At 32.5% G+C, this 10,772-nt stretch overlaps 1 protein-coding gene and 1 pseudogene across 1 annotated transcript; both read left to right on the top strand.

Moving 5' to 3' along the window:
• On the top strand, positions 1 to 2,656 carry LOC119191373 (scoloptoxin SSD976-like). Its single transcript, XM_037445278.1, has 4 exons — positions 1 to 137; positions 524 to 645; positions 1,786 to 1,867; positions 2,445 to 2,656. The coding sequence occupies exons 1-4, from the start codon at positions 77 to 79 to the stop codon at positions 2,639 to 2,641; spliced, it is 462 nt and encodes a 153-aa protein (XP_037301175.1). The 5' UTR covers positions 1 to 76; the 3' UTR covers positions 2,642 to 2,656.
• Positions 2,657 to 7,597: 4,941 nt separating this feature from the next.
• LOC119191372 lies at positions 7,598 to 10,757 on the top strand (annotated as a pseudogene).
• Positions 10,758 to 10,772: the final 15 nt, after the last annotated feature.

Raw genomic sequence — 10,772 nt, 5'->3', positions numbered from 1 at the left:
GTAACATAAGCACTAGTACTTTACAATCGGTATCAGTCGCGATCGTTCAGCCGGAGCTAACACATACAATTGAACAATGGCTTTCCGCGACGTTTTTCTTTTGGCTATTCTGTGCTTGCCTTTGATTTATTGTAAATGTAAGTTTCGCTAAAAATATTTTTAAAAGTTGAGTTAGATGTTTTTTTTTTCTATTTATTTTCTTTAGTAGAAACTATTCGCAAGTCGAGATAACTAACTTTACATAGTTACTAGTATGTCACGCATTATTTTGTTACCGTTAAAATCCGTAATTAAATGTATTAAATGTACAATCGAATCATTTTTTAACATAGTCAACTGACCTAAATACCGGTGGATCTTTTGGACCTTTATGTATTATTCACCATACATCGAAAATTCATTGTAATTATTATGCGTCGAACCTTTTTGTCTGAGGTCCTTGCCCTGCGTTATATGCACTTAAGTATAGACTTTTAACTTATAGTTCCATGAGTTGAATAATCACAGTTTCATAATATTTCAGCGGTACAGAAGTTAACGTGTAAGCAAATAAAACAGTTCGTGGATGGTCACAACTCAAGACGTTTTCTGTTGAGCCAAGGAAAAGTTCCGGGACAGCCTGCTGCAGCTGAAATGAAGTATATGGTAAATATTTCAATTTTTCTAGGACATGTCACATTATTTTTGCATAAAGTTCACTTTAAAATTAAAGTTTAAACATAAATAATATAATACAATAAGAATACTCTTAGGCATATTTTATTTACGTTGACTATAGACAAATTATATTAAATTAATTATCAATTTTAATTATTTAGTTACTATTTACTATTAACTACGATAGTAAAATATTTCGGTGCACATAATCTAATTAAATTCTGATACTTCAAATCACAATCATTTGTTATTTGTGCGTCACGAGTTCGAAGCTCGAACTTCGCATGTGTTTCCACTCCAAAAATAAATAAACTCTTTTTTAAATTGTTCATTTGGGGTCAAACATTTTATTTTTCTTGCCTTACAAGGGTCTCTTCCTGTGTCAAATAATTTTTAAAAAACATCCGTTTGGATCGACCGAAGTATTATTTAAAGAAGTATTGTTAAAATATAGGTAATAGAAATTTATACATCAAATTGATAAGAGTAATGTGGGTTATCACAGTAGGTATTTAATTAGAAATAGCCATTGTTTCGTCTATTCGCCTCTGCATCTCTATTAAGCCTATTTTACAGTACTTGGACTGTTTCACAATGTTCAAGTAACGTATAAGACAGTCAATGCTGAATGCACTCTTTTGTTTATCATTTATTTACTTTTGTATTTGGTCACCCTATATAAAGATAAAGAATTTTATTCCTAAAGAGACAAAAGTCACTTATATGAAAACGACAAACGAAACATAAATAATAATTGAAATACAGTAGTGGCCGTGCACTCACTTAAAAAAAATGTATTAATTATTCTTAGAACGAGCAGTTTTATTTTTATTTTAATCAATAAAACTTGACTGCTCCCAAATTTAGACATAGCGTAACTGATTTTCAATGATGTTATAGATTTGAAAATGTTAAGTGAGCTAACATTATTGATGTTTGATGGTATGGTGCTACTTCAAAGGAAATATTCTTTTAATCATAATTAATTTGTATTCTTAGCAGGACAAATAATATTATATTTTATGTTTAGCGTATACTCAGATGTCGTAAGTCCCTAAGTAACATTAATTTTATTTTCAATGTGACAAAAGCAATCATAATGATAGAAAATGATTTTTTTTTTTGTAGGTTTGGGATGACGAACTAGCCGCTAAAGCTGCAAAATGGGCAGCTGAAAACCACAACTATCACAACCCTGACAATACAGTTGGTAAAGTTTTTGCAGCAGCTAAAGTTATTGAAAACAGAAACTTTGACTGCGATATAATATTTTTTACTACGATATTTACATTAGTTACGATGTGTGTATAGAATAGTGGAATGTGGAAAACACGCGTGACTGAATATCGACGTAAAATAATAAACAGCGTCATTTTTACATTGTGTTACTAAATAAAACCACATATTCGTCTTTACTTTTGCTAAGATTGTGCCAAAATCATCCATGAATAATAAATATTTTCGCCGAAACTCCCTGTTAGTTTTGTGATTTTTTGATAACTTTATAGTTAAGTGCGTATAAAATATATATTTTTATTTCGGCAACATTTTTCATATATTTTATGACCACGGCAAGGTTAGCCCATGACACCTAATGACATTAAAGTCCAGATAGAATACCCATTGACCACGAGAGGTGATTATTCTTCGATAATCGACAGAATTACTATGACTGAGACACATTTATGTGCTAATCGGATATTACATCTTGTGCAGGACAGTCACCACCAAGGCGGATAGAAGTATCCTACCTATCACCAATTCTATTATTGAGTGTTTGTTTCCAGGTTCGGGCAGATTTAGAACCGGTGAGAACTTATACTGGTATTCTACGACGGACCGCAGCTTCAAGCTGAACGTGGGCAGCGCTTTAGATGCTTGGTGGGATGAACACAAAGATTACCGTTACGGACCTCTGAAGGCGAGCGATTTTAGCAGCAGCGTGCAAATAGGTCATTATACACAGGTACGTACCTACCATTAAGTAAATAAAATATATATAACTTTAACTGGTGGTAGGTCTCTCATATGTGACAGTCCACTTGGTTGAGTACCACCGCAATGTCTATTTCCGCCGCCAAGTAGCGGTGTCTAGTCAATGTTGTGTTCCGATTTGAAGAATATTGTAGCCAATGTAACTACTGGACATAATGAGATTTAACATCTCATGTTTTAGGATGGCGAACGCAGTGGAATACCAAACAATACTTTGTAATTCAAGGTGTTGGATGGTGTTTCTACTGTTTATGGGCGGTCGTATCGCTTACCGTCAGGCGATCGCAAGCTCGTCTCGTCATTCAAAGACACCTTTATTTTACTTTTACATGATTTATCCAGACGTCTATTTAACGCCAATATTAAACGATGTATGTTAGTCATAAAAAACAGTAATGTTTTGATAATATAATTTCTATTGCGTTAACCGGATGTTGTATAAAGTGAACACCTAAAGATAAACTATGCCAACACAATTAATACCTTTGTTTGCTGCCAGATTTTATACAAATATATTATGACAAGATATTAAAGTTTGTACCATAAAATTGCATTACAAATATTCTAGATATTTGGTTTCGAATATAAAAAATTATGCAAAATATTAATAAATAATATTGGACACCGAATTCCACGTACAGCCTCAGTATCGTGCCAAAACAGCAACACACCCAAGTCATTACAAGTTATGTAAATTTGTATGTCCCGATTCTCTCAAGTCATTGTCATAACGCATATACATTACTTAAAGCAAAAACCAAGCTTCAAAAAATCTCAGTCGAAACAAATTTTATTGACGAAATACATTATCCCACAATGGAGTATGCCGTTAGTATGCTCTGAATGCTAAATCAGTGCGAATGACATTCAGAATATTAACCACGTTTTTGTCTCCACATATTGGGCATCCCGATGTTTAATATATTTTCGTTGTTTCATGGCTAATAGATAAATGGCGTACTATTTAAAATTATTTCTTTACAATGTACTTACAAAGATGTAAGAATACAACGGTTATTAATTTATTAGCGGCATGAACAGTACATGAACAGTGTGTTATAAGCAACTACTTACTCACTGCTTCGGAAGGCGGTCGCACATTGTACTTATCTTTTTACTATGGATTCCTTAAATGGATATCAATTGTTTTGCATTCGGGCACGCCGTAGTGTGCAAGCGCCTTTATACTGTTTTATGCGTTTGCTTCTAAACGGATGTCTTCCGCAAGCGGTTACCCGGAAGCCATTTTCTTTTTTGACCAGAAAGTAAAACACCACACGCATATCACACCTTTTCCTGAAAGTGTAGGCAGATGTCCAACTAGGATAAACCTTACCTTACTCCGTAATCCTTTATTACCCCAATTGATCCATAAATATTAATGTCACGACATGCCATTTCATTTCAACTCTTTCAATAACATTTATAAGTTCTATTTAGGATAAAGTTTACCTGTCAAATAAAATGAAAATAGCATTCGACTAAACTACAAAAGCCCGCACAGTTTAGTCTAATTAAGTATGCATGTCAATCTCAAGATATAAATACGTGTACCTACTGACGGGTAGGTATGATTTTCTATACCAATGACTTTGTTATATTCCTTATATCGCGCTATATGGAAATTTGATGGTTGTTTAGACATTGGGAGTAATAAAATGTTTTATTTAACAGCGAAGATGGATTGCAAATAGCTCGTGAAATGTTAACTATAATGTTAACATTGTTATCTTATTCGTCATGTTTATTTGAGATAGACGTGTTATATAATTTTTTTGTTCAATACAATTATATATTCTTCTTCAAATCAACGCCAAGCAGCTCAATTGATATTTACAACTTAAGTAAAATATGTGATTGCATGGATGATTTAGTCATATCAAGTGTTTTGTGACTAGATGGCTCAAGCGTCCCAGATCCGTAGTGACAGTAATATTTTGCAGTAAAAAGCTAGTGAATATACTTACTAATACTTAATTAAAATTGTACATATTATAGTTACTAATTAATATCTTCAGTATAAGCTAGGTCCTTCTAATATTACTAATACTTCTGTATCGATGAACAAACATAACAAAATACAAGAGACATATAAGTAACATCTCTCTGGGTAATTATTTTCCCAGTTCCTATGCTAATTAATTCACTTTGTATTCACTACGAGCCATTGAGCTGTTCATGTTGGCATTTATAATGAACATTATTCTAATATTAATTTTATCTAGGTTCTAGTACACGTGTTGGATGAGTCCATCCTACATTTTTCATATTTATAAAAAGTCTAGTGATTTAATATTACTTTATTAAATTATATTTAACCAAATTATCAAAGGATGGGGAAAATTTCTAATATGTATAAAAAAATCTGATAAAACATAATGAAACTAACGATTTAAAACATTATTAATAATATTAACTTCGTCCTAATTTTTTATTAAATTATTTCACACGGTTTAATACTCGGTTACATAAGTTTTCGCATCCGTCGCGTTGGGTTAATTAACTGCTACCATAATACCATTGAGCTACCATATTATTTTAATAATAGTTTGATAAAATTGCGAATCGATTTGATAATATGAATTTTACCGAAAATCGCGAAACATACGCGCCAGGTAACTATTGTTACCGAGTGAGATACATGCGATGCATTTCAATTAGCTGGCTACTAGACTGGTTTTCTTAATAACGATCAGACATTTGGCCTTAACGTTATATGCTTACTGAAAGGCCTCATAAAAAGAAACTGATTCTCAAGTTTATACAAATTTTTAATTTGCTTATACAAGTACATAGTACTTACTTACCTAATTTATAGTTGACCAGGCGACACGCATCGGTTTCGCACGGGTAGCATAGCATTGATGTGGGTAGCATAGCATTGATGTGGGTAGCATAGCATTGATGTCTATATAAAACATTAATTTTATTATACATATAAACAATTCTCTTGAATCACTCCATCCATCCATTGGTGCAAACCTTACGAAAAATCGAGACTGACACGAACTGTTTATTTGTAAAATATGTAAGGGTCACTTTATTTGGAAATGTATATAAATTATTATAATATTTTTCTTACAGTGGTAACTACATCGGAAGAGCTCCCTACAAGTCTGGATCACCGAGTGGAAAATTGTTGTGCACCACAAATAATTGCAATAAGCCGTACGGTGATATTTGTTAATTCGTATAATTATTATAATTTACATTGTATAAAATATTTAGATGACTTTACTAGTACTATGTATTTATGCTGCTTAATTTCTGTAAAAGACATTTATAATTCTAACTATCCTTTGGTAACTATAAACACTAGTACATTTCAAAAGATTCAAATTAAAAAGAAAACATGTGTTACATACATCATAGCTATTCGTAAATTATAGGTAATGTGTGATTAAGTTCGTCAGGAAATCGATTTTGAATTAGTAGTAACATGATATCTTAAAAGTTTCAATCCTTTTAGATTAGTTATATTAAATCGAACTAAACAAAATTTATGTAAGTCAAAAGATTATTTAGCCAAAAAGATGCTTTTAGTTGTATATTTTGAGAATATATTAAGATATCTCTTGTGCCAATTTAATTTTTAATTGCATTTATGTTATAGTTTTTGGTATATTATTTTTGACATATCTACATTTAAATGACGTCTTATTTAATGATAATTATAGAGTTTATGAGCGAACAAATTAGTCAACCTAAATATTTAAATAAGAAAAATGTTAAATTAAAATATAATTGCAACAACAAATTTGCAGACATAAAAATATTATTATAAGTACAAGTATGTGACTGATATTTTAGTTTAGATGTTAATAAAGTGATAGTTATTATAATCTTGTTTTTTCTCTTGACATTAACTTAATTTAAAATTGTATATTAACTTCACCGAATACGATACCGGTATCCGGGTGCATTGTTGCGATAATTAGTAACAGAGGTATGGAAAATTTAATTAAATGCTTTATGAATTGTATCGGGAATTTTTCGATTTACTTTTTATTGCGATGTTTCGAAGATTTTGTAGTACCTATTCATTGTTTCTCCGGAGATAGATAAGCTAACAACAAACTTTAAAATAAATGTTTAAACGTTATTATAAACTTAACTTTTCGGTCAGCCATCACGACAACACTCTAAACCAACCCCGTAGCTAAAGGCTACACAGTCTTCGAAAGATTGAGAATAACAATTTAACATCTGTGACAAAGACCCTAAAACAAGATTTTTCTACGTTTCATTCGGGTAAACTTAAGGAACCGTTATTATTACAATTATAAGTATTGGTTAGTGATAGCTGTGGCGTGATGGTTTCTTTTGAGCTACAAGTCTCATAAGTTGTTTCGAAACCCATTGGTTACCTTTTACGAATTGTTTGACATAAAGATTTAAAATATCATACCTATCTATCAGTTACGTTTAGTAGAACATTTTCCGTGAGAGATATTGACAGGGAATATTTTATTTATCATTATCATACAAACAATAAAAATGTACTTATATACTCGAGACTTGGTGTACGTACGCAGGGTATTACGATTAGCTATGTATTTATAAGACTAGCTTTTACGCACGTCTTCGCGGGCGTGTCTTTTGGGTACTTTTTAGAAAATATTTCTAGCCAATTTCAGTTGCAAGAATTATATCCATCTATCTGCTGCTTCGTAAAAGGACAAACTAAGTATTAGCCAACGACCAAATTTTCACAATAATACTAGTACTTAATTATAAACCTATGTTAGTATAATATATTGCAAAGCAGGATTGTAACAGAACATAATATTTACATACCCAAGTACCCACCCGTACCGACTCTGGTACCCGAGTACCAGATCACGAATTGAGGTAAACTATCGTTTTCACGTGCCAAATGTACAAAAGTACTTACCTATCTTAATCCGTATCTCTTTGAAATTGATAAAGATTTTAAATTATACTAATCAGAATGTGATAACGTCAAGGCGCTCTTAATTATATTACATACAAATATGTGATAGCTGGATTGAGTGGATGTTTTTTATGTACAAAGTGCTAGTGAATTTGATTTAAGTAAATATGGTAAGTTTAAGTATGTTTTTGCAACTTTTTTAATTTTTTGAATTCCATCCTTTTAAAACCAACATAGAGATACCTACTTAGTGAGTAATATAATATTCAATAAGGCAATCGGCCAAACTACAAACTCTCGCACTTCACACTATAGTCTAAAGGTGTTAATACCTTCCATCCGACTTTCGGCCACGACCAATTTCAACGGAAATGAGCCAGCTGAGATTAGGCGCAGGCGCCAAATTCTTGGCTCCAGCTGCGACTGAGTAATTTTTAAGATGAAAAACCATTCGCAATAATTTTTCGCTCGACCCGGGATTCAAACCCAGGGCGTCATTGCGGTAGTTCTACTGGTACCGCGTACAACTACGACACCGAAGCAGGCTAAAACTCTCTAGTTGTACCTATCCATTATCCATAATAATATTATGTAAGTCGGTGGGTACTCACTGATGATTTAATATTCAGCTGTACAATGAAATTAAGTGACTGATTAGATGTTAAAATAAAAGTATATTATACTTACCTAGTTTCCGGATTTTATCGCAATCTTTCATTTAATTTTTACTCCCAACGATTCGGAGACTGAAGCTTTTTACGGTACTTATAGTTTAAAGCGGGTGATAGTCGTTCGATTAGGTACTCTAAAATCGCCGAGCAAGTTTCTCGGCGATCCAATTGATTTTAATTTTGCTCGTAGCTTGTCTAGGCTCGTACATACGTGAGGCAGCACTGTGAGCTGCGAGCCGCAATTTTCTAAAAATAAATAAGTAATGACATAGATTCTCTCATACATGTTTTATATTTATGTTTAATAGGCGTGACTAATTTCCAGAGTTCTTCATTTCTTCTCATCAGTTCTTCATCATGGATATTTCGGCCTTTAAAATTTAATATGACGAAATTTTAAAGGCCGAAATATCCATGATTATTAATTATTTTTACATTTTTCTTTCAACTGCGAGAACTAATCACTAACTAGACGTGAATTTAAATTCTTTACTTGCCAATACTTGTTTAGTTACCCAGATTAAAGCCGAAACAAAATGTATGAAAATGGACCTTGAGCTACCACCTTAATATAATATAATTTAGGCGTTCATAAATATTACGAAAATTACCTTCTGGCGTAAACTTTTTTATTTAATTTAAATGTAATCGACGCTCTCTTTTTTCGAAGCTCGTACGTCTATAACGACTTAAGTGGCATGTGTGTATAAAAACACTTATTGTAAAATAACTTTTCTGACGACCACAACCTTAGTGGTTATGAACTATGAAAATTGCAGTCTTCAAAACGTCTGGTTAAAATTAAACGAAAGACCCCGATAAGATCACAATTAAAGTAGATTTATTTCATAATATTTATTAAATTATAATTAAAGTTTAAATTATTATTATAAGTACCTACCTACTTAATACTTATATTATTGAAATAATTATTATTAGTAACCTATATACTGAATTATATGAAATGCTTAGAACGTAATAATGTCTTATTTTCAGATAGAATTCATTTTATTATTAAGTATATTTTCGGCGTCATGCACCGCCGAACTTGTAGAATCCTTCGTGGAACCACCCCTACGGGTGGATTTAGCGGCATTAGAGGATTTTAAAACTCTTACTGCAAGGAATGCATTAGTATATCAATCTTGGATCCAAATGCCGCTTGATCATTTCGATCCACAAAATACTGATACATTTTAATGGTATGTATAATTGTTTTATCTTTCTTGCAACTTACTGTGGTCTCACTAATCAGAAAGTAAAACCGGAATTTTAAAATAAAAATATTCGTTATTCATGGATGATTTTGATTGGCACAATGAAAGTAAAGACGAGTGTGTGGTTTCATTTATCAACGTAATGTCAAAATGACTCTGTATGGTCTAATGTTTCAGCGTTACATGTTCAATGAAGAATTCTTTGGTGGCGATGGATCTCCGATATTTATAATGTTTGGCGGCGAATGGGATATTACCCCTGGTTGGCTTGACGACTGGCAACATGTATGAAATGGCTAGAGAAAATAATGGTTATCAAATCTATACAGAACACCGTTACTATGGACAATCTCTGCCATTCCGGTACGTGATTAATTTACTTAGTATATTCCTAACCATTAATCTTCACAGCGGAATCTCTATCCATAAACAAGGGAATGTTTCAATTATTTTCTACAAAGCCTTGATGGCTAGACAGTCAGTCTAGGTCTAGGACCATCATTCTCAAATTACAAATTAAACATGTGCGTCATTTACTTATTATTGGATCCAACATAATGTATCGATAAAATTTTATAAGAATGTCGAATTTTATAAGTGTAGCAATTGTAAAGCGGGTTTAAAATTAGCAAGAAAACTTAGAGAAGTTATCTGCCGCTAGCGATTTTACCGAGAAACGGTCACAAAAGAAACCTTCGAAAATGTTGAGGCTTGCAAGACTAGCGGCAAGTCGTATGGGTAGAGCATAATTGAAAATTACGGCTAGTGTAAACGCATCTGGAAGTACTCGCACAATATACTGCAACAACAACTAGCTAGTCTAAACTTAGCTTAAAACATATTTCTTTATTACGGAGAATTTACAACAGAAAATTTAAGGTTCTTAAACATCGACCAAGCGTTAGCTGATCTTGCCTACTTTATATTAGATCTCAAAAGGCAACCTCGATTTGCCAACAGTAAAATTATTGTTGCATACGGTGGTTCCTATGCAGCGAACATGGTTTTATGGTTCAAAAAACGCTACCCTCATCTAGTAGAAGGTGGTGTAGCATCTAGTGGACCTATTTTAGCTCAAGTTGACTTTCAAGGTAAGTTTAAAAACTCAATTTATATTGATTCTTAAACCATACCATAAAATTAATTTGAATATTGTTATTTTTAGGATATTTGGAAGTAGTTCATGAAGCCTTTCTACTTGAAGGCGGAGAACAATGCATAAATACAATCGATGAAGGTATAAAGGCTACTATTGCTGCGATGGAGACTGAGGAAGGCAGAAGAGAATTAGAAGCAGCTTACAGGTTAACTTACCTAGTGTTTTTTTTCTCTCAATCA

The sequence above is a fragment of the Manduca sexta genome, unplaced genomic scaffold (genome assembly GCF_014839805.1).
Source record: "Manduca sexta isolate Smith_Timp_Sample1 unplaced genomic scaffold, JHU_Msex_v1.0 HiC_scaffold_142, whole genome shotgun sequence".
Lineage (NCBI taxonomy): Eukaryota > Metazoa > Arthropoda > Insecta > Lepidoptera > Sphingidae > Manduca > Manduca sexta.
This window is presented reverse-complemented; position numbering and strand designations above follow the sequence as displayed.